We start from the raw sequence: 25,583 nt of genomic DNA, 5'->3' as shown, positions 1-25,583 counted from the left end.
CCGAAAGTCAATCATCCGAAAGAATTCCAGTCGGCAAATTTAAATTTTCGCCAGTGCTGTGGCGCTTCAATCTTTGGTTATGTCTTGGGCTACTCAAATATTTTACGTTTTTGATACTAAATTAACATCTGAAGTATATTTTTTGTTGTTTTTATATTTTTCAACATATTTATTTTGTTTGTACAAAATAAAAAATAATTTTTAACGATACAATAGTCTTTGCTAGGCTTAACATCAACGAAAATTCAACGCGAAGCGACACGCAACGGAGAAAAATTTCGACTTCGGATACGTTAAACTATTTTTTCGTACGTAAATCAGTTATCCGAAATATCAGTTATCCGGACAACCCCAGTCCCCAATTGATTCGGAAAATCGACGCTCTACTGTATTAGTGTTAGTAAAGTAGTGAGTAAGTAATTAGTAGTAGTCTAGTAGTTAGTTATTATTATCACAATTATGAATGATATACATTCGTATCATCATATATCTAAGATACTGATACTCATTAATTTAATTAACTATTTAACGAACTAGGTAGTCTCAGTGTCTCACTAATTTTAACAATAAAATTGCCTAGCCTAGCCCACTACCCACTTATAGAATAAAAGTTTAAAACTCTTACTTAACAGAATTAGAAGTTATAAAATATTAGTCTTGTCTTGAATAAAGTATTTTAAAGGATTAAATAAAATTAAATCAATCAGTTCTGTTATTATTATTATTTTTTTTACTTTTCTGAAAGTTGGGTCTTAAGAAACAAATGGTATTGATGATGTTGTTTCCCAACCTACTTCTTAATGAACTGCATATATATCCCGCTGCAGAGAAGGCTCTTTCTGCCTCTATGCTAGTTGGTTTCAGGGTCATCAAATAATCATAAATTAAAGATAAGTTTTTACCTTTGACTCCCTCACGTTCATAAACAGCCATTTCCTTTTTTAATAACTTATCATAATCCTTCTCAGTACTAGTTTCTTTTCGTTTCATAAAGTTTTCTTTCTCACGCTCTAGTTGGATCTCCGATTCTTATTCCAATGTGAAATTCAGGGAATGAATGCGGGTTATCTGGATCATCGTTTTCCGTTTCTATAATATCCTCAGCTATTGATGTTGGTTCTACTACATTTGTATTTACTCGATTCAGCATATTTTTCATCTCCTGGCGCATTACATTTTTTTTCGGTATTGTGAAAGAATAATCGTGCTTTCTAACTTTTTGGTTATAGTTTTTCGGGTTCTGTACGTAAATCAGCATCCCTGTGACTTCGATAAGATGCCGTTCTCTGATTCTTTTGCGTCCTGGCTTGTGTCCGGCTTTTTAGTTTGTCTAAGATAAATTTCAGGGTTGTGTCAGCAGTTATCAAACTCGACTCTCTTCTACAGAAAGCTTTTACGGCCAGTTTATAGGTTAGGTTTCGTGGACAAGCCGCGAGGCTGCAGCTCTCCATAGGCTTAAACTGCTATTATATTAAATTTTCCTTAAAAATCAGTTATATTTTGTACTACCTCCACTGTTTTTTCCAAGTGAAAATGTTAACAACGACGAACTGGTATTAAAAAATGTTTCCTCCTATGAACAGTGAAGAAAGTGAGAGATAACTAATATTTTTATCAAAGCTTTATCAAGTTATATATATTTATAATATAATTTTAGTAGTAAAATAGCCAACTTCGATAAAAAAAAAAAAATATATATATATATATAAAGAGTAAAGAGTAATAGTTATTATCCTTTTTTAAATAGATTTAATTAAAAATATCATCTGAAATACATTTTTCCACAACAAATAATTACGCTTTCACCTTAGAATTGTTTTCTTATTACTATTATTAAACACGCGAATTATTCTTATAGTTGTCGATATTTACTCACGTATAGTCTGTTCTATCCCTGTGAATACTAAGAGGACCTTTTCATTTACATGGAAAATGGGTTCGGTCAGGCCCCAAAAAGAATGGTCACTGGAGAAGGATAAAGCCCGTGAGATATTTGGCAACAGTTAATTTCTGAAAAATTCCTGAAGATTTTTTACTATTCGAATACACGATTTTACACTGGAAAACACCTTCAAGCCTTAATCCATTCTGTGTTTTTCGCTTAATCGTCCAAGAAATTTGACATTCGTTCAGATTTAATTATGGAAAGGTCGAAACTCGTTATCGCTTAATAACAAATGACGCGTGATAGATCGATTAACTACGTCACTGTCGCTATTTATTTAGGAACGGCGCAACAAAGTTCGCTTAGAAAAAAAATGGAAATCGTTTGGGCTGTGGTGTTGTTAATAGCGATCTATTTGGTACATTGTCTCTTTGTGCGAGATGGCGCAGACCAGAATTCAACTCGTACAGGTATCGTCGCATCATTCCTTCTTATTATCTGTAAAGTAAATTTAAAAGTTAACTTATAAATACGCACGAATTACGAAAATTTGTAATGTCCCTCTATTTTCGATCCTTACTAGAACTTAAATAATTCGTAAAAACGGTAAAAGTCACGCAGTGATGTAGAAACGTTGTAAGCGTGCTAAGATAATAAAAGGAAAATTATAACAGGTTGCCACAAAGTTGTGCAACACAATTAATGGAGATTACGCCATTGAAACAGCCGTTACAGTTTAATAGAAATAAAGCGAAGTAGTCGAAATAAAAAAAAATAATAATAAAACATCTTCCGGGCGTTCTTCTCGATAACATTCTATTGTTTATCAGCAATTACTCAAAAATTAGGATTCGCGACCGGAAGTTGCGAAGAGTTGCGTAAAGATAACAGCCGTTAGATGTGAAATTAACGCCGATTAAAAGTAGTTTGAAATTAATATCCACGAGAATTAAATCGTTCGACATTGCGAAATTGTTTACGAAGGACACGCGAATGACGAAGTCTTGATTGTATTCAATTTAATTAATATTAGTAACGGAATCGGATCGGCGAAGATAAGGGTGAAGTTTGTTCGTTACGACGAGGTCGAATGTCTATTGGACTTTGACGTTGTAGGATATAAACACGTCCAGAAAAACGTTTTTCATCGCTCGATCCTCTCTTATGTACTGTACTGTAAGAATATATTTGGAAAAGTATACTTTAGTCGTCTCCGAGAAGCGTTATATGAGAGTTTGTCCATCATTTTCTGTTATCTATTTGTGTCTTCTGTTTATCTCTGTCTTATTGAATTTATTAATGGAATGTAATATAAATTATTATTAGTAGAGTTGATTACAAATACTAATATATTGATGTATCTGAATGTTTATAATATTATAATCTGTTTATTTTAAAAAAAGTTACGTTCTTTTTGGATGTAATTCTTGCTAGTAATTTCTAGTTAATTGGAATGATATCGTGTAGAATTATATAATACTCTTGACACAGTGAATAATTTAACTTTATCTTTTCAAGGTCTTCTATGTATCGAAATAGGATAAATGATAGATTATATATATAATAGTTTCTTGCTTTCAACGACGTCAGTAAATGGTCGATTTATATAAATTTACTGTTAAAAGGCATTGTTTACGTCATACAGGAGTTTATACTTATGTAAAACGTGTGTAAGTTTTATAATCGACAAACAGAGAATAGATAAACGAAGTTCGATAGATAAAAGACGAGACCAGATATTGAACGTTAGGGGCAGGAGGCCAATTAACCATATACGAAACAAATACTTCACTCTAAAGGTTCCATACTTTATAAACAAAAGAAAAAAATATAATATATCCAACATTTATAATTTCTACTTAAAAACATTTTCGTAAAAAGTAAACAAATATTTCTGTGACGTCAAATCATTTATCGATCGATCGATTGATCAACACTCGAATATCTATATTTGTCCTATATAAATCGTGAAAGTAATATTTGGGACGTTTTTAAATAAAATATCGAATTACCGTCTTCAATATGATCGAGGGTTAAGGCTATCTAAAGAACCTGAATTCGAAAGTTTCATGGACGATCAGTGCTGAATATGTCGAGTTTCGTCCGTCCCCACTTTGCTCTTTCACTAGTGAACCTGGCTGAAGTTACGATGAGAAAAAATATAATAATAATAATAATAGGTTTTATTGGATAAGGCAACGTAATTTTGGGCGATGTGCCAAGAGAAAATACTTTCCGAGAAAACTTTCTGTGGAAAACTGTACCGGTGAGACACGTGAATGAAATCTGCAAAAGTCCACATGGTCGGCCCGGTATTTGGGCGCGAACACATGACCAATGTTTAGTGGTGTTATCGAATGACTCACTGGTGGGCTTTTTGGTCTGAGGGAATAATGGCAACGTAATTGAATAGAAGCATGCATCCGCTCTAAATTTTGGACTTTGAACTGTGTACTGTATTTTATATACATAATACTTTAAATACTTTAAAAAAGAAGACGTCTTATGTTTATTTTAACTTACACGCCTCTATACGTCTCTATTTGTGTTTCTAAGTGAAAATTAATTAACCAGATGTAGCTCAGGGGACCCGTGCTTCTTTCCTTTGTAAATAAATAAACGATAAAAATATGTACATGTGAGATCCGAATAGCCCCCGGGTCTAAAATAATAATTTAGAAAAATATTATTTTCTTTTGATGGGAAAATAACGTTTTTCTAGCGTGGGAAAACAGCTAGGAGAGTCACTTCCTTTGACAGAAGTATGAGCATCCTCTGTTTTTTCCTTATCTGCTAAAAATCTCGCTTCGATGGAAACTGTTTACCCCCATTTCTTCTCCCTTCCTATTTGTTCACGTGGATGAAGCCTCGAATGCTAATTGGTCGTAAATCAGAAGATATAGGCGAAGTTCAGAAAATCGAGGAGTTCGTCAGAAAAATATCATAGAGGATAGACGTCTCCCATATTTGCTCCACACCGCCCTTGGGAATTCGTCAACAGACCCCGAGCATTAAGACGAAGTACAGTACATACAAGCTCCTAAAGGCTAATGCCTATGCTATGAGCAATACAGAATACAAAGGCTTATTACCATAGAGAGACATATACATCAAATACAGAAGAAGAAAGGAAAGACAACGATCAGGTTGTATGTTTATAAATGATTTTGTGAGCTCTCTCTCTCGACTTTGTATAGGTTAAGAATAATCGTTCTCTAGTTAGAGGAGTATATTTAACCATTCGTCCCTGTATTAAGTTTTATTTGTATTTTTACTTATCTTATACTTTATTAAATCGTTGTAGTTATTGTTTTTAGACATGTCTCGTGTTGACTCTCTGAACCAAATCCGTAGATCACTTCACGCGTGTTAATCCGCGTGTAAAACAACTGATTAACTGGTGTCATAGGAATCCTGACGTGGGATAAAGACTTCGCCGTCTATATCCTCTTTAATATTAAAAAGTCCTCCCGGTCAAAATCCTGATTAGGATCAAATCACAAGATCCGAAACACCGAGACTATTCTCACGGAATAGGCCAGTAAGTGGCGTGAACTTAGTACTACGTTCCCGGTTTCTCACATACAGCAGCAAATTTGAATGTTACAAGCATGCTTATATACGTGTAAAAACAATATTTAAGAATTTACTTTCATAATGATACAAGCGTAAATGCTAAAACTAGTAAAACTGATAGGTAATAAGAATGGCACCATCTTGGCAGATTGTCTAAGTGTTGTGTTGTGTTCCTCTCAATCTATTCCGGAGGGAAATGTAGGTTGTTATATTTTAATTCGGACACTCCAGTATTGGTTCTAATTAGGCAACAGATTCTACGCAGAAACGATTATCGCTTGTCTGTATTTACCAGGTGTTAATGCTTAGGAACGTTGTATCAAAGTTAACGTAGAACAGTACCTAAATAATCTTATTATTGGAAATATTTAATTCATCATTAAAACTTTTTAAAATTAATAGATAAAATATCATTCATTACGTAATTATAAATATTTTTCATCCCTTAAATTAAAGATCAAGATCGTTCATTATATTTTTAATCTTATTATCTTGCAAATACTAAAAAGAAAAGTTTTAAGACTCCTCGGAGATTTGCCAGGCACAAGAGGGGTATAGATAATTGGTAAGAATTGTGACTCAAAATGGCTGAAGACGGTGGCATATTAAAACATAGTGTAGAATTCCTAGATATATTAAATACCGTATTCCTTTGAGAAAGCGCTTAAACATATTTAGTCTTGTTATTACTAATTTGTGATAATATTATTTTTCTTTAGCTCCTGCGTTCTATATATTACTAATTTATTTGTTTCTTTCGAAGGTTTGGTATTCTCAACAAAATACGCTTTGGCCTTCTTATATATAAAATTGCTGAGACTAATCGGTAAAAACAGGAAGGGCAAAGAAGACATATATGGAGAAGTTAAAAACGATGTTGTGTCACTAGGAATGTTGCCTCATTCTAGAGAATGGAAATATGAATTACCTCGTTCCTACCATCCATCCTCACAGGTAAGTAGTAATTCTATGAAAATATTTTAATGTCCATCTGGGTTTGTCCCAGGTTCATGGAAGAGGCAAACGTATCTTATTCAATACATTAATTCCTCATCATCCTGTTCCGAGGAATAAGTATTTTAGTCCGACCTATTGTGGACCTGGTCCAATCCATAATGGGCGGAAAGAGTAAAAAAGAGTCGAAACATTTGTAGAAATATTTGAGAATTTTAACAGGACTGGAATAAGTGGAACTGCAGTTGTTAAAATATTTTATGTAACCTTGCTCAAACCATAGTTTAAGTGAACTGAATAAATTTGTAATTTTTTTATATTTTTGTAAAGAAGAGCGACGAGATCGCCTTCTACAGTGTCAATTCTAAGGGAGCATGTCTTGTGACGTATATGATTCGAAGAGCAGACGATTTTGCTGATGTCTTGTTGTACCTGAAATTAGAAGATGGTCGATGTTATTCTCTGTTGCATCAACCCACCACCGCCAATTATGTCGGCACGGAACAATGTTTCGCAGCTGACGGTCTGTTTGTCAGGTGTCTGAGTCCCATGCGTCGCTGGAGAATTGTGTTCAATGGACTTCTCAAGTAAGCCTTTTTTAAAATATTATTAAAGCAGTGTAAATTTACTTCTATTTTATACTGTGTAAATGTAAAATAGTTTCGTTAATGTTAAAAAGTTGTGTATATATAGTTTAGGGTGGTTTTAATATTTTGTGACGAAAGTCTGTTGAGAAAATAGACTGAATAGGAATAGAAATATATTTTACAATTAACAAATACTGTGATCAAATAACGTCACCGAATACAAGTTGAGATGTTTTTCATGAAACAGCACACCCAATTTTACTGTCGAACTGACTTTAGGTGTTTTTATTTTTGCTGCTTTTGCTGTGAGGAAACTAAGTAGGGTTTATAAATCATACTTATCGTGGGTACAACCAGGTGCGTAATACAGGTGGCCAAGTAGCAAGAGACTGGAAGTAACATAAACAGCACCGATAACTGGTGCGAAAAATACGATCTTGAAATCAGGAAAGACGAAATCTAATTTCGATAATGGCTTCGACACTTATTATAAAATATTTAATTTTATATTCACAGGAATGTACTGTACCTGCAACGGATCCGCTGATTGTAACCCACGTGAAATTCCAGTTTACGTAAGTATCCATTTTTGTTTTCATGTAACCTTAGCCGATTAACAAAAGTTTCTTTCTCTAACTCATCTTTTGAAAATAAATAAAAAATTTTTTGGAGTAAAAAATTCGAATATTTTTAACCTAAATCCGTGATTTTCCAGAAAGTGACAGATTCCTCATACGCGATTATATACTGGCTACCTAACTGATAAACTAAAGTCTTACACCAGTTAGATAGGCAAGTTAAAAAAAATGGAAATCACTGGTTTAGATACTTCGTTTCACCACTCGTTTGAATTATGGACGGCACAACTCCGAGCAAATATGATTTTGAACTAACGTGTTCGTAATTTTCTTCACACAAGAAGTTATGTTGGTTCCTTCCCTAATAGTTTATACTTAAAAAACAAAAATGTAAATTTTCAATTTTTCACAATAAAATGAAATATTTGACAGATGGAATTCAACCAGCAATGTCTACGACTTATTTTACGACACTCCTGTCGATCTAGTTGCTTCGGCCATAGCTGCAGAAAAGTGGAAAACTAATCTTCCTGATGTAGAAAAGTAAGTACTTTTAATTTCCACGTATAAAACAAATTATATTTTGAAAAATGGTAATTACCATTACTAATGATGTAATTAGCTTATTTAGTCAATTACTAGTTACAATTGCAAACATGTACATTTTTTCTACTTTATAAATAACCTGATATTTTCTAAACACTTTGTGTGGGTACTTTGAAATGTGTGTGATTTGCTAGGTGATCCGTGAGTTTTTCCATTGTGGGTATAAACTTGCATAATCTTTTCTTTAATTAACTAGAATAAAGTTACAAAATATATCAGTATACAAAACCTTGCCTAGAACTGAGTAAATCAGTCGACTCCCCTATAACACTGTTGATTATTCTGTTTTATATGAATTCCATGTTGTATGAGTCACTTAGATTTTACGAATACGTGTGCTGGGCTGTGGATGGCTCACGTATTTGTAAAATCTAAGTGACTCGTACAACATGGAATTCATATAAAACGGAATAATCAACAGTGTTATAGGGGGTCAACTGTATATAGATCTTGGATTAATAAAATTACTTTTTATAATGAGAGTTATTGAGACCTCTATTGGCAGCTTTGACTTTTTTCAAGAGGTCATTCATGGCTAAAAATCACTGCAACAACTAATGACAGAATGCAATGTCCAATCGTTCTGTAATTTCTGATATAGGTTTCAGTTTTGTTTTTACAGTAATGCTAACAATCGTCTCCTGCATTCAAGTATTATGTGGCATATCCATAACAATTACTGCTATTTGCTTAGTGTTTATCTTCGCTTCATTATCATTATGATCTATATCTTAAATATCTCATTTCATGTTTCAAGCACTCCATTGTGTTCCTTAAGTGACTGTCAAACATTGCAAAAATAAGTAAACTCATTATCCACATCTTTAGGAGGAAAATGCCATCCACTGTGAAAGCTGCTGGAAAAATATTTCACTTTGCAAAATTGCTCCATTCTTGGAAATTATAAAAATTAGCATTAATAATTAAATCATCACTGAATAAGAGATTTTTTGTGTAAATATAAAACAAGTTAAAAATCTGTTCAACTTTTGAAGAGATTCGGAACCTTCGATGTTGTTTAAAAAGGGGTAGACCTAAAGATACATTTAGATATTTAAAAAACGTATATGATAAAGTAAATATAAAAGTTAAAAAAATCAACAACGAGTTGCTTAACTTTCCCGGCAATATTTGGTGATGCATCTGCTATAATAATTTGTCACTTAAAAATATAAAGCGTTCTAAACTATTATAAAATGACAAAAAGCTTAATTTTGAGGGTAAAGATGAGTTTTATTTTTAAAGAAAGTGTAAATTCTAATAATAAGTAAAATCGTCATTAAGTCTGACCCTACTAGAGATACACAGAACTACCATTATCTCCCCATCCTCCCTAACTTTAACTACCAAAATTTAATGGTACTAATTCTCTAATACACAAACTTCCCCTGCAAAATTTCAGATATTTTTGACAAATAGTACATGAGTTATTAAACGTCAAACGCGGTGAAGAAAATCATGTCTCCCACATACTAACATTCATACATACAAAAAATAATTCGATGTATGAATGTTTACATTGAATTTCTGTATGTATGAACATTGAATTTTTTGCATTTCTCCATGTTTCAAGGTGTCCTAAGTCCAAAAATATTTGGAAGTCGTTTGTAACGTACTTTCCATTCTTTCCCTAACAGCCGAGAAGGTAAAATGCTCGTTGGAGTAGAAGTGCAACGATGCGCATATTATCTAAAACAGTGATGTAATCTTAATTTCCATTTAAGTAAGAGCTACATTACTTTTGTTTTCCCAACTTAGTTTAGTGCTGTACTGTACTGTACTGTACATGGCTGCAGCTAAATAAGCAGTTTGGAAAAGGCATCATGGCACTTATCCGTTTGACCATTATCTCATTATAGGCTCTTTAAGTTAGCCTTTCTATTAGTGCATTCTGGATGCGAAAAATGGCATTTTCTGAATAAAAAATTTTAACAAAAAAAAAAGATTGTTAAAATCAATGAAGTCGATTGGATGGAATAAGAAAACGCAACACGAACTGTCCCCCCAAAAAAGGATTTTCTTTGGAATCGTATCTTTTGGGAGGATTTTCTATGGGAAATTGGTCCCTATTTAAGTGTTGAGGGCTGTCCATAAATGACCTCCTCACTGGAAAGGACAGACAGGGTTACCATATAAAGTCATACAAGGGGGAGAACAGGGTGGAGCTACCGTGGACGTTTGTTTATTTCATTAAAGTTTATACAGTTTATGCTTTTATTATATTTATTTCAAAATTTTTTGTATGTTCGTTCATAATGTAATAAAGATTGTAAAAGCGGTCGAATTTTGCTTGACATCCGAAAAACAGAGGGGGTTATGAAAACTTGGACAAGAGGGGAAGGAAAATAAAGTTCCAAGAAAAATACAGACATAATCTAAGGAGAGTAGATATGTAAAATACCCGGTGAACGCCATGTGCCATTGACTACGAATGCTCAATACTTTTTCTACTTGGCTATTATAGAACAAGTAACATTGTGAAATAACTAATTTACGTATTTAACACTGATGTTCAGCAATTGATCTCTTGGTAGTTACAAATTTATTATTTACTTTTTTACATTTTACTGAGGTAAATAATCTTTAAATTATTTCTTTCAAATATACTATTTTCCTTTTTAATTATTCTAATTAATTAATCATTTATACTACAAATCCTCTATATCGCTTCTATATTGCCGTAATTACAATAAGACAGATCGCATTTCAGAATTAAACATATGTTCAATTTGAACACGTCTGAGCCGATCGTGCTACATTGCTGCTTGACCCGAACAGATAACTCACCTGTCCTACGACTCTGCAAGAAGTGGAATAAACCAGACCGCATTACCACCTTCACTACATATTTAACATAAAACTAAAGCGGCCCGATTCTGGAAACAATCGTCTATAGTGGCCAATGGAAACAATTGGTTTAATACGAAAAATAAATTATTCACAGCGGAATGATCTAAGACAGCGATAGCCCTACAGGCAATGGAGAAGTGGCAGTGCATGCGACAGTACATTCAACATACAAGAATATATCAGACATTTCTCATCACTTTCAATTGAAAATATATTTATTGTTTCTGCTTGCATTTTATTTACAGTAAAGTAATTTACATCATTTGTGTAATATAAAGTGATAAATCAGAAAATAAATAAAAACATCACACAGAATTTGAAAATGTCAATAACGTTTATTGAATTGAATTAAAAGCATAAATATTTTAATAAATCAAAAGTAATATAAAACAGTTTTCAAATATCTTAATATAGAAAAGAAAATATTATAGGCTTATATATAAAGTGTTTTTTGTTTGCAGAAATATTTAATTGTATTCGGCATCAATTAAAGAAATCTTTTAAACTTTACAAATATTTCGATGTAAATATGTTTAAAACATTCCAAATTAGTAAACAATTCATTCAAAGAATGAACGTAAATAAAATACATGTGATTGTATAAATTTTGAATATTAATTAAGAAATGAAATTGTACCACAAAATAATCAAACGATTAGAAATGGCATGAAAATTCGCTATTAGAAAGACACGCATTGTTATTTCTAAGTGTTATTAATAATATTACTTAATTGTATAAATTTATTTTAAGTGGTAACATTTCTGAACGTTCTCAAATAAAATAATTTTACATAAAAATGATTAATTGTCACGAACAATATTAAATATAGTTCATTTACAAAATCTCAAACAGTTTAAATTAGTAAATTAATTGTAAATTTAGATTAATATTAATAATATTTTCAACCAGATTAATTACAGTATTTCAATATTATTGCAGATTTAGAAATGTGAATTTTATAAAATGATTAGTTATAATATTAATTTACAGATATTATTTATAAATATCGACAAAAGTAGAAATAAATAATTGTTTTTTTACGTTTTTAGCAGATTCCGAAATGATTTCTGCTCCAACGAAACATTTATCTTCGACGTCTTTCGCTTCTTCGATATGAATTTCGTATGTCAAATTCTCAGTTTTATTCTTTGTTGGATCTTTGTTTCCTTCCTGGCTTTCTTCTGCAAGAAAAGACAATCTTATTGTTTAAAAATTAAATTTTCTATTGAAGCTATAAACTGCTACATCAAACACGATAAAGTATAATTAAGATTGGATCTGAGAATGTATTAAAACTTGTCAGAACTATTTTAATACATAAATCTGCTTTATAGCTAGTAACATATTATTATTTTTAGAGTAAACTATTCCAGAAATTTGAGAATTCTTCGCATATTAAAATAATGTTTGGTTATACAAATGAAGAAAAGCATCAAAGAAATAAATATAACGTATCTTACCGTTACATTTTATCACTGGAATTGTTTCTTCGCCATTGCCAGGTGTTATCATTTCATCTGTATCTGATGAATCGGATGTTCAGTTATTAACATCAATTGTTGATTCAAATACATCACCAACGCAGTTTTCATTGCCGATATCATTTAGTGACGATACGTCAATTTCAGTTTTGACCTCATCAGAACTTTCGTTGGGACGAAAACCATTATCATCTTCACTTATTGTAGTGCTCGTTTCTAACTCATCGCATTCGGATAGTTCGGATAATTCTCCTTCGATATAATAAAATTCCTCTTCCTCGTATATTACTTCTCTAACTAATGAAGTTTCTTCTAAATATCTGAAGGCACATTTTAGTGGTCTTTCGTAGAATTCGTCCTTTATCCACGCAGGAGGCATATTCAGGAGATCGGATTTCGTTGGAAACTAAAATTTAATTTTGAAATATTTATTAAGATTTAGTAAATTCCCACATTCAATTAAAACTGTATTCGATAGTTTTTAGTAAATTTATTTAATAGCCTTTAAGAATATTTTCTAATACATTTGGCCAATTTAGATCGAGTGATTTTTATGATGTTTACTGTTATTACAATGTTGTATTTATCAAGCGATATAAATATTAAGAAATTTGCCGAAAAGAATAATCTAATCATATGTAAACTTACAGCAATAAAAACATTGTCGACATCGAAATCTTCCAAAATTACGTCAATTGGGGTGTTTTCTGTTAGGTTTATTGTTGTTTCAGTTTGTTTAACTCGCTCCACATTTTTTTTCGCTATTGAAAGATGCAGAATTATTTTCATAACAATCACTTGTACAAGAAATTTCAGGTTCTGATTCCACTTCTAAAGTATAGCAATGACACGAAAAAAGAATAATCAATAAACTTTATTTTGGAGCAATACAAAATGTTAAAAGCAAATAAATTAGAAGTTACAATTGCTTACACTTTTATAATAAAACTAGCAGGTGGGCCCGGCGTTGCTCGGGCAAAAGTAACGATAACTAAGATAAAAATTATTACATTACAGTCAACCTTACCCGTTTTCACAGAATGCAAGAATTGGGTCCCCTTGTTTCCAGACTAATTAGAGAATTTTTAGATGGGTCTAAAAATATGTTCGATGTCCCGCAAAAACGAAAAAAACTGCATCTGCGTATCGCACGTCGCTTTCACTTAACAATTCCATTGTTACGTAACATTTCCATTGTTGACACTTCCGTTGTTACTTAAAACTTTTATTGTTACTTAAAACTTCCATTGTTACTTAACACTTCCATTGTTACTTAGCACTTCCATTGTTACTTAACACTTCCATTGTTACTTAGCACTTCCATTGTTACTTAACACTTCCATTGTTGATGGAAGTGTTAAGCTTAATCCTGTCCCTTTCCCCTAGAAGGGCATTTCGAAAAATCCCTTCTTAGTGTGCGTTTTCGTGACGTACCCTAACTGTGTACCAAATTTCAGCTTCCAACTCCTAACCGTTTGCACTCTGCACTTATTATTATTATTATTATCATCAACCCGTCTCGATTATATTATAGATGAGATTATTACTTAAAAAAATATGCATTATTTATAACGAAATTTGTAATTTTGCTGAAATTTATTTTATGTTATGAAATACAGTAGAGTCCCGAAAACTCGGCACTCGATAACCCGGCAGTCCGGATAACTCGGCCACACCCGAGTTATCCGGAGTATAATGAAAACTATATAATATCCGAGATATAATGAAAACTAACTTGGGGATTTTTTGCCCTGCCAGGGCGAAAAAATCCCCAGTTAGTTTTCATTACAGACAGCTTTATGCCTCTTAAAGTATTTTTCTGAGGTCTGTCTTATCAGGTAAATTACTATACACTGTGTATTCATTAATTTTCATTTTCATGTAGTAAAGGCTCTATGCGTTCATAAAGTACGTACTTTTCCTTTGTTTAAGGTTATTTGGGCAGTTTATTCTCTGTTGTATTTTCAAGCAAACAATACATACAAGTACAGTGCAGTATTTTCTGAGGAAACACTCGTACTTATTTTTTTTAACCCCCGTTTCCGATAACCCAGCATTTTCACAAACTCGGCCATCCTTTGGTCCACATTAGGCCGAGTTGTCGGGACTCTACTGTATACAAAGTGCTATAACTTTGAATTTTATTATGNTACATGTCCATTTTTATATATATATATAGAATATAGAATAGATATAGATATAGATAAACATACCATTATGATTAGCCAGAGTTGTGGACATTAGACACAGAAGTTATGTGGCGTGATCCACATATCTGGCTGTGTTTTCTCTATACCCGTATTTGTGTATTATCTATACTGTACTTTTTTGTACTGACGAATTTACTATTTATGTTTATTTATATACTTGATATTATATAAATAGTTATCTAGGGGTTTATAATTAAACTGTTATAGTACAGGCTCTAGGTGGGCTATTGGCTGTAGGGATACGGCCCCTGCTTTATTTCGTTAGCCAAATGAACAGTTATTTTTAATACAACTGTTCATATAGGTAGGCTATATATTCATTAATACATTAGTTTGTGTTTCATGTATTTATTATATTATTAATAATATAAGTTTAATGTAAATTTACCATTATTATGTGGATGCGTAGAAATAGAAAAATCTTCCCAAGTTCCTAATTAAGAATCTTTATTTGTTATTGTATCTTGAACAAAAATTTCATGTTCGGACACTTCGTCTTGAGTCTCACATTCCGATTCTGGATTAGTTTGCAACATATTTGGTTGCATCGAATGTAGCGACGTTTCGGCTACAGGATACTCCGATTCATTTGTTCGCATTTGAAAGAAACGAACTTCTAGAAGTTCATTTTCATCCATTTCTATCCGTGGCGAAAATTCTGGTATATTTGTTGCCACTTCAAACCGCTGCTACTCTTCTTGGAAAGGTTCATTTAAAACTACTTCCGCCTGTGACCAATAATTTTGGGTCTGAAATCCTTGTAATGGCGATCCGTATTGACTTGGATATCCATAAGCAAGCGGTACAGAAGCTTGCTAATATGGAAAAAATGGTGAATATAGTCCATATTCGCCATATACTAAAGGGTGAAACAGAATTAATTAGTTATAAAAATATCAAGTATTCATATAATTTTAGTTTCTAATTTAAGCAATCTTAACATCACTTGTATAATTTATTTTCAGTATTGTATGAATAATATTTACTGTATTTTAAATAACTTTTTCACTTATTTGATAATCATAAGTAACATAAAAACCATCTTCGTACAAGAAAATAGTTTCAATGCAATAACAATCAACATCTGTAAATAATAATTTTATAATTATTACATGTAATTAATGGCAGTCGGTCATTCATTTTCTCCTCTCAATTAACTCATTGAAACGAGAAAGTGCAGAATTGATCATTATCATAGTTTACATTAGAATATTTTCATTTATTTTCTAAAAGTTACATTTAACTCGATGCTTTTATTTAAGTTGTTAAATTAACCCGCGGTGATCTAATGAATATAATAATATGTATAAGAGGAAGTGGTAAACTTACTTATAAAACTCATCTCGACCAAAATAATAAGTATAAAATTATATCGCATCGAATAACTTCCACAAAAATCTCGCTTTGACAATAGTCAAAACTATATTATTAGCAAGTATTGTTAACGCAACAATAGACGAAATAGGTATTGTTGCGCGGCGCGTCCGACGCGCGTCACGCCCGCTATAATCAATTAATTGTCAATTACATTATAAGAAGCCTAATATAAATGTATAGGATGATTACTTCTGTCTCGTATTACTATTTGCGAGTGGTTTTGTTATTATTCGTCCGTAAAAAGATTGAATTCGAATCTCGAGTTAATATTTACTTCGGCTCGGCGCATCGTCTCGTTGCGTTTCTCGATACGTTTATTAGTCTTTATTACTGTTGCTTTTGTTTTTACGGGATGCAAAGAGTTAAAATTTATCCAAAAACGAATCGTGAAATAATGTTTCTGAATTTAACAGCAATAGAATCTTCAGACATTTTTGGTCCCGAGTACTAATGGATTTGCTGATTGATTTAGATGAGGAGTGAATATGAGAAACAAGAACTGTAATCTGAGCACCTGAAGCTACATCAGTTGCTTCACTTTCTACTAGTCTTTCAATTGAACACGAAGAAGCTTCTTGTTCTACAACTTTACGAACTTTGGCGTTGAAGTATTTGACCAAATACTCTTCGAAGACATAACAAGAACAGGCCAATTTATGTTTTCTTCAATGTTAGGTCTATATAGGAAGACGCCCTATCTTATCATTGAGGAAGCGTTAAGCAAAAGTTTTCTTTTATTTCTGTCTGAAAGTTATAATCATTCTATCAAATAAGCATTTCTATCATTCGATAATATATATTTTGGGTATTAAAAATTTTATGAATAGTTTTAATGATACATTACAAAGTAGTACGCTTCTTATTTTATTTTAAAAAATAAAATAATTGCAATTATTAATAAAATGTTCGAGCAATTAACTTTAACACTAAGGAGAACGAAATATATACAAGGTATTGCTATCAATGAAAACCCTGTGCTTTTATAATTCATTTAGAGTAATTAGCAAATAGGAAGAACTTACACAATAGTTATATATTAAGTTATTAATTTATATTATATGATATATTATATTACATATTATATATTAGGGTAGATTAAATAAACGCGACAATATGATACGAAATGTCTCGGAGAACAAAACTATGCCTACTCTCCCGGTAAACTAATGCCATTTATCTTTAAAATTATAAAAAATATTCTAGTTTTTATTTTATTGTTTATCTGTTATATAACTTTTATTTGTTTTTATTTGGAACGATAAAAATGTTTAGTTCGGAAAATGGCCACGGAGGAAAAAACGGCGTTACGTTACCAGAAAGCCAATAACAAATTTGCAATTTCATGAAGACGAAAATTAGGCTATTTTAATATATTTCATTTTCAAAGTTTTGTTCTGTTTCTCATATTCACTTAAATGATTAACTTTAAAGTTTTCGAGACATTTTTATCAGAAATTAGAAAATAAATTAAATATTTATAGACTGAAGACGATGTTAAATAAATACGAGCAATGCGGATGTTTAATGGGAACTGTTACCGTGGACGGTAAAGAAGAGGAGCTGCATCTGTGGGGAACCAGAAGCAGAAGTTACGGTAATTCGCTTTGTAGTCTCTCATTTATCGGCTCGTTGTCTGGTAAAACAGCTTTAATTAATCCATGCGGATAAACAAATTTGTTCGCAAGTTTATTACAGCGTTCTACCAGGCAACGTGCTTAATATTTTTTTATCTATTTCTTTCTTAGTTAGAAAACTTAGAAAGAAATCTAGGAAAAGTTTCAGAAGACTTGTGACTCTCAAAAACAATGCGGATGGTTTATATGGGTATCTCGGGCTTGTCACTCACTAGACCCCAATGTGGCAGTGGCGCGTTATCCTGTGAACGAAACGTACAATTGTTACTTACTGAAATTTATTCTTACTGAAATTTGCATGGAAAACATGAAGTTAAAACGAGTCATTGCATTATGGAGTTCGAAGTCCTGCTAGATTTGCAAAAACAAAAGTCCACTGGTTGTTTACAACCATAGGAAAAATATTTAAAAAATTATTCGTTTTGATTTCGGCTGGGTGCACTACCCAGCATAAGTAGGTTGTGAGGTCATCAGTCCGAAAGATCGTAATTAATTAATTACAATCGTCGAGTGATCGAAATAACTCTTCTATTTTTACCAGTAGAATAGGAAAGAGCAATCGGAGCACTCTACCAATACTCTAGATCAGTCAGCCGAATTCGCCGTAAGAAAACCATTTTTTAACATTATCTATTGGTAGCTTAATTAATTCATATTGTTTTTGTCGTCCCTAATTATTTGGATGTTAAAGTGTAAGAATCAGTTTTGGATTTATTCTGTCATAATTGCATGCAGTATCGAAACCTGCTTGCGCTAGTAATACTTAAAGGTTTAGTGCCCAGCCCTATACGAGGGCGACTGCTGGTGAAGGACTAACATGAGCCGTTCTAGGGAGTCCCTACCCGAATTCGATTCCAGGCTCCTCAGAAAAGTTGGATTATGTCTTTACCGCCTCGGCTCTTTTACAGTGGTATTACTGTATTATGAGAGAATTTATTGAACCAGTTTATACTATTTGATATGCTCAACAATTTCCGGCTGCATTTGCATAAGTTGAAAGTAGTTATTCTGCATGCATAAGAGGTTCGTTTTAACTTTAGAGAAGCGGTATATACGTCACGATTTTTGCTCATAGAAACGGTTTGTAATTCTCGTCGCATTTCTGTTGGCACATAAGTCAAATTTATGTCTGTCATTTGGACAACTGCAATCGGTTCTCAAGTAAATTTTGTATTTCGGCGGTCGTCTAACGTAAGATTTATTGGATTTTTCAGGGACTCTACAAACACAACCCTCCTATCAGCATTTGCATCTCGTTGGATTGAGTAAGGTGAGTGTTTCAATTCTTGTTGTTAGTTCTTCGCCGTTAATCAATCTCTTCGAGAGGCAAAAAAATGGATACGCGCCTTTGTCTGATAAAACAGAGAAAAAATAGAATTTTCTTCTGACCTTGATAAATGTGGATATTTGTATTTTTCAGACAGGCGAGACTGTCAGCATTGGCGCTTTAACCGTCCCCGAAGTGATTTCGGAGTGAGTATTCTTTTGTTTTCATTCTACTTGCCTTACCGCTTCGTGGGCACTAAGAGGGCGATATTTATATCCATCATATATTCGGCCAAGTCCATAATGTGGGCAATCAGAGGTGAAGGATGGGAACCGACATGTTCGGGTCAGACTGTCTATAAAAATTTCCTGGGGTTTTCGACCTTCCGGGTCTCTCAGAGCAGGTTTCAAGTTGTAAATTTCTCAGAGCTGTTAGTAAATTTCAAGTTCATTTTGTTTTGGACAGTTTAAAGTATGGATTCGTCACGACGGGCAGTGGCGTTCTTAACCCGATCGACGTTTCTGACGTCAGTTTGAGTCGACTCTATCTGGACGGACTCCCTCCCACTGTCAAAGTGGCACGAATAAGAGCGAGTAAGTAAATTCTATTTCATTATTTCTTCCTCATAAAGGAGTGATGGCCAAGAATTCTAAACCTCTATTCCTCATAACTCTTCGGAATGATTAGTGTAAACGATTGTAATCTTTCAGACAAGAGATGGTGGAAGATGAACATCAACGGGATGGACGCTAAGACAAGTATCGGGTCCACCTACTTCTCTGAATTGCAACTATCTTCGGCCAGACTGAACGGCAAGCAAGCACGCAGCCTCTGCATCTTCTATCACAAGTAAGTTCCGTTTCCGAAAAAAGTATTCGGTCACTTCCGAAAGTTTTCGATTGGTTAAAAACTCGATGATGTAATTTACTGATAAAACTGCGTTCGAGTGTTCTTAGTTTTCGTGAAATACCAGAGAAAGAATCCGCATAAATTAATTATGTCAGGCTTATTTTCAACATTTGAAACATTAAACATTATATTCCAGTTTTTCTAATAATATAATGCAGCTAATATAATAAAAATAACATGTTATTTCGATTTCTGATTGGTCTAACCTAAATCAATTGAACACCTTAAATTAATGCAACCTATTGAACTCCTAATACAATCACAAATAGAGCCGTTGAGAGCTTATATGAAGCCCGGAGGCACAGTAGATCGCATTAGCCTTTTATTTATTTCTTTATTAATAAAAAGAAGTCTTAAATATAAATTGTATTACCTTTCTTCTGCCATGATTATAGCCATTTAACAAGTTCTTAGATTATATGGCTTAAATATTTAATTTTTTATTGGGAAACGTAATGTTCATTTTAAAAGGGTAGAAATCATCCTAAATCAAAATGAAACTCCCCGTTCTCCTTCTTGATTTCCTGGATTTTAAATAAAGTTTCTAAAACTTTTTTATATTGTGGACGCTAAGAGGGACAATTTTTACGTCCATTATCGGTTGATAAAGCCCATAATTAAAAGAGATGCTTTTTGTTGAGGGACGGGCCTGATGTGCCCGGAACAAACTGCAAACAAAAGATTTCTGAAATTTTTTGCCTTCCCGAATGCGAAACAAAGCTTCATACAGCATCAGACAATTTAGAGGCGTGTTGATTTACGTAAGAGTATTTGAATTCCTTTCGCCTTAGAGTTTAATACTACGTGACTTCTAACTGAGCATAAATGAGCATACTACAAAGGACTTTTCATATTAATTATCGTTTGGCATCCCTAATTAATTTACGAACTCGAATTGGGAATACTAAAAATGATTTATTTTTTTAACGAAATTTAAGGTTAAGACCGGAAACGATAAGAGAGAAGCACGTGCCTCGTTTCGTCCCTCGGATCAAAGGTAAATTTTTGATTTTGTCTCGAATTTAAACAATAAAGACGGATTAGTTAGTTATCGAATTTTAACCGCAGATAATGAAAGAGTGGAAGTCGTTTTGGTGACGTCCCTGCAAAATTCGACAGCGAATCAATCGTCGATTCTCGGGGGAAAAGGAAGTTCTTTGGTCAATTTACAACAAATTTCCGATATCGAGAAAAGCGTAAGAAAACGATTTTTACAAATTTGTATTAATATTATTTTTAATGTTTGGCGTAAATATTTTTTTATTAATTAATAAACATTTAAATAATTTTTTTAGTTTTACGTACCGAAAGGAATCATAGTGACTTTTAACGCGTATCGAGAGTTAATGAGAAACGAAGAATTACTTTTTCGAATTTACCAATTGGAAGATGCTGCCTGGTAATCCCCGGATAAAATTTTTAAAAAATTCGACTAGTTTACATAATTCTATGAAACATAATATTATTTTATAAGATAAATCACATTTAATGGTTGTCTCATTACGTTTTCTCAGGGGTAAATCTGGCGAAGATGTCAAAGAAATTTGCTCACAGTAAGTGGCAAATTCTTACTTTTGATATTATGCCTCCTCTAAATAATAAACTAAAAAGAATTTCATTTTAGAACTGTCAAATACCTGGAAGAATATTCTTTACCCATCTCTCTTGCCTCGGCTCTCCACGAAAAGTTTATCGAAGTCTTCGGAACAGAATATACGTCACTTTTCTTCGCGGTTAGATCTTCGGCCCAGGGTTTGAATCTCTTTTGTAAAGTAATAATGAATATTTTCTGAGAATATCATTCAAACGGTCGATTTATTACTTTAGTAAAATAGTCGTTCGGCTTCATAATGAAACTATCGAGGTTTTCCCACTCAAAGAAACACGCGTGAAACGGTGTTAATTAATTCTTTTATCGTCAATAGTCACGACTTGATTATTAGTACAAATATTTTGAAAAATGGGTCAGTCGAAACATCTTTTATATGTCTATGATCGATCGTTTATCTGTTATAATATAGTTCAGCACGACTCATGTATCAATATTTAAGAATATTTACTTGTTTATATGGTGCTATTTTCATTTTGCTCAATTTTTAATATAAATACGTTTTAATCGCCGAAATTTTGTGTTTTTGTTTTTTTTTTTTTTCAGGAGAAGATTCTGAGGATATTTCGGCCGCAGGACAAATGGAAACGTTTCTCAACGTGACTGGAATCCAAAAGGTAACTGAATATCTTTACATAGCTAAACACTTATTTTGAAACTTAATTCTTTAGAAAACAAGGAATAGGTTCGATTATGAATTCCTTTCAGTGGCCTTACTGTAATCTTTCGCGTACTTGCAATGTGTAGAGGATTTTGTTTCATTTCGAAAAGTTTATGGAGACTAACCTTTTTCGTTACACATATTTTCCACGATGATTCACTCAACACTTTTTATATATATCTTCTTTTCTGGTATTTTTGTTGCATGTTTTCCGATTGCCCATCAATAGCAGAGTGGATAAAATCAGTGAACACCGGTAGTGGATTCGTACCTAACCAAAGAGCTAGCGCGCTACTATGAGAGTAGCCTGGGGTACAGGGTAGGTTTATTTCGCCTGTATCACTTACTAGGCACAGATTAACCGAAATCTGTCTCCAAAGTTTCGAATAGAGAGATCCGATCTTAAAAAGTTTCATAGGAGGGCTTTTATGTTTAAGGATGATCTAGGCTGTGTAGTCTAGATCTACGTCAGGATTCCTTGACACCAGTTTGTCAATTTATCGATCCGCGGACAAACACGCGTATGAGATCTGATTCGGACACAAAATTAAGAGACATTTTAATTAAAAACGAAATAATAAATTTAATAAAACAAGAAAATAAACTCATACAAAAATGTGGACGATCGAGAGACAGAACTACTACAAATAATATACAAATCGAATGATATCTATGCTTATCTTATACCTAATTCGCGATCGGGAGAGAGTGCTCACAGAATCATTATAAAACATACAACCTGGTTTTGTTGTCGTTCGTCTTCTTCTCTGTAGGGAAGGGACACTTTGGAATTAAAGTTCATTAACTTCTTTCCATGGGAGATCAATATGTGCACAAAATCAAAGTATATTTCCTAAGTTACAGACTCGGGACTTAGTCTATGTGACTCGTCTAAGGGCGTTGGTCATCAGGAGGAAAATGTGTGGAGTTTTGGACGCTTCCAGAACTGTCGCTGAACTCCCCGAATTCGGACAAATTTCCCTTATATCTTAGGATTTACGACCAATCACCGGCTAGAAACTCGTTCATGTGAACGGATGAAAAGGGGAATCAAAGAGGGGTAGATAGTTCCCATCTGGGTAAGATTTTTAGCGGATAAGGGAAAAATAGAGAATGTACGGACTTCCCTCAAAGGAAGTAACATCTGTTATCTGCCTTTTCCCACGTTAAAACAGTATTTATATCACCAAAAATGAAGTAATATTTGGTGACAATATTTAACATAATTAATAAAATTATTAAATTAGACCCGGGGGCCTTTCGGGTCTCACACTACTTAGATATTTAGGGTTGTTTTTACGTGTCTAACACCTAAATAGGCCAGTTTTTTTTATAGAAAATTCTTCTGGGATACACCTCCCTCTTGGCAGATCGCCCATGTGTTGCATCGCCTTCTTTGTTCAGTCTAATTACAACTTAATCTCTTCCATGGTTTTCTTTCTATCTTCTTCGCGAAATTGTTGTTGTCGATGCCACAGGTTCGACTGCTGCAATCTCTAAAATGAGACTAGTTTTGCGGAAATTTTTTAAAAAATATATGCAAAATAATTTCTATAAACGACCGAACAACGGTCGTTTTTATATTCTGTTAGTGGCAGTTTCTTTGTCTTCGAGTAGTCGAAATTTCTGTAGATTCCGTTAAGCCTGTATTAACTGTCATTGTTTTATCCGGTGTTTTATCTCTTAGTTATCTTTCTTAATTCGGCTTAATTTCACTTTTAAATCTTTTTCATGATTACTTTAAGCTCTTTATTGTCATTCACAAAAGCATTAAGAGAAACAAAAAAAAAACAGTCGCAAATTCTCTCGGAGAATACTAGTTTTAAATTGGTGTAATTAGATACTGAAATAATACTATTATACAGTAGAGAGTCGTTTATCCGAAGGTCAGTTATCCGAAACGTCGGTTATCCGAAAGAATTCCAGTCGGTTAACCGCCTCGAACTTTCCGCCATTAAAACACCACGTGATTGTATTTTCTCACGTGACTACGAGACAAACTGTTATTGGCTGATAGAAACGCGTCTTGGCGGCGTTGCCGCAAAAGATAGAATTCAACCAACTTTTGCGGCACGAGAAAAGCGGCACAAAATCGACTTCTGCGGCGAGAAAAAGTGACGTCATTCTGCCGCTTTTCCTTGCCGCGCCGCATGTGTGCATCCGGCTTTATAGTTTCGCTAGAAGGCGTTTTTATCTATCTACGATTGTTACCGTAGTATACGAGATTTTATGAAATTCAGCTGCCATATTTACTCCTGCTTACCTTGTATCGTTTAGACTTTAATTTAAATTTCTATTTATTTAAGCATCATAACAGACACAATCTTACCAGCAAGTGTTTGTTATATATTATTAAATATTATAACGCATAATATCATATTTAAAGAATAAAATAATAACTGAAATAAATATGCATGATAAGAACTCAAAGGAATGAGATTTTGTACTTACTTGAGATTTTTGCCAAAATTTTATTATTACAAAATCCTGTAGCGAGTTGCGTATCTTTCCCGACTGTTATGAGGTATTCTTTAAAAATAACTTTTATATTATTAATAATAATAAATGAAACAGTGTATGGTGCCATACATTCTGAAGTTTTGTTATAAAACCTTTTTATATTCGGCAAAAGGCTTTATTTTGAGGGTAGTGATGAATATTATATAATATTGTATGCAATAATAACAAGTAAAATCTTCATGAAGTTCCACCCCTCTTGATACGTGACAATTTTCTATCTACCAATCTGTCGAGCTTTATTCATAAAAGTTAATAGCATTAATGCCGCTTATATAGCCTACAGCTTTTGGGCTAAATTTCGTTTCTTAATTATCATTACCCTATTCTAAGATATTAACCAAAATATTAGCTAACCCCACACGAAAATACATACATACATACATATCTGGTTTACATATCCATGAAAATGTTTTCCATATTTTTGAGGTTTTTCAGTTTCGGAAGACTGAAAATACGTAGATTAAAAAAAAACCGGTAAATTAAGTTTGACACTCTTCGAATAATTTCAAATTATTATGTATGTATAAGAGTAGGAAAAGTAAAATTTTCCAAATCGGTTACGTTATTTAGATATATAGCACGTGATGTGCTTATCACGTTCTATATATCTTTCTGAACGACAAGTTAGTTAAATCCTACTATTTATTCAATGACAACGCTACCATCATTCTATTTCCTGTTCAACAGTAACTTTCCCCTTTTTATCCTGCGATTTTTGTCTCCATTTGCCGCATGGACTTTTCGAGGTTTTTTCACGTGTCTCACACCTGAATAGACCAGTTTCACATAAAAATTTCTGTGAGCTTTTTTTTCTTACACCTATCGGTAGCAAATTCAGACGGGAAGAGAAACCCTGTGAATTTTTCGAGGTACTTTAC

The 25,583-nt window shown here is 33.0% G+C and overlaps 1 protein-coding gene and 1 long non-coding RNA gene across 2 annotated transcripts in view; one reads left to right on the top strand and one right to left on the bottom strand.

Annotated features, from left to right (window-relative positions):
- LOC111613199 overlaps window positions 1-2,092 on the bottom strand; it is a 10,012-nt gene extending 7,920 nt beyond the window's left edge. Inside the window, exon 1 of the long non-coding RNA XR_002754733.1 lies at window positions 1,877-2,092. This is a non-coding gene — a long non-coding RNA (uncharacterized LOC111613199). The remainder of the gene's footprint in view (window positions 1-1,876) is intronic.
- A 130-nt stretch (window positions 2,093-2,222) lies between these two features.
- LOC111613197 lies at window positions 2,223-22,246 on the top strand. Its single transcript, XM_023354544.1, has 16 exons — window positions 2,223-2,355; window positions 6,225-7,002; window positions 7,519-7,577; window positions 8,013-8,123; window positions 17,587-17,699; window positions 18,954-19,009; window positions 19,160-19,212; window positions 19,472-19,599; window positions 19,717-19,855; window positions 20,854-20,912; window positions 20,984-21,111; window positions 21,211-21,314; window positions 21,430-21,468; window positions 21,540-21,667; window positions 22,071-22,141; window positions 22,196-22,246. The coding sequence occupies exons 5-16, from the start codon at window positions 17,597-17,599 to the stop codon at window positions 22,244-22,246; spliced, it is 1,059 nt and encodes a 352-aa protein (XP_023210312.1). The 5' UTR covers window positions 2,223-2,355; window positions 6,225-7,002; window positions 7,519-7,577; window positions 8,013-8,123; window positions 17,587-17,596.
- The last annotated feature ends 3,337 nt before the right edge of the window (window positions 22,247-25,583 follow it).

This window comes from Centruroides sculpturatus, unplaced genomic scaffold, assembly GCF_000671375.1.
Source record: "Centruroides sculpturatus isolate CEXI.00-Female unplaced genomic scaffold, Cexi_2.0 scaffold1325, whole genome shotgun sequence".
In the NCBI taxonomy this organism is placed as follows: Eukaryota; Metazoa; Arthropoda; class Arachnida; order Scorpiones; family Buthidae; genus Centruroides; species Centruroides sculpturatus.
This window is presented reverse-complemented; position numbering and strand designations above follow the sequence as displayed.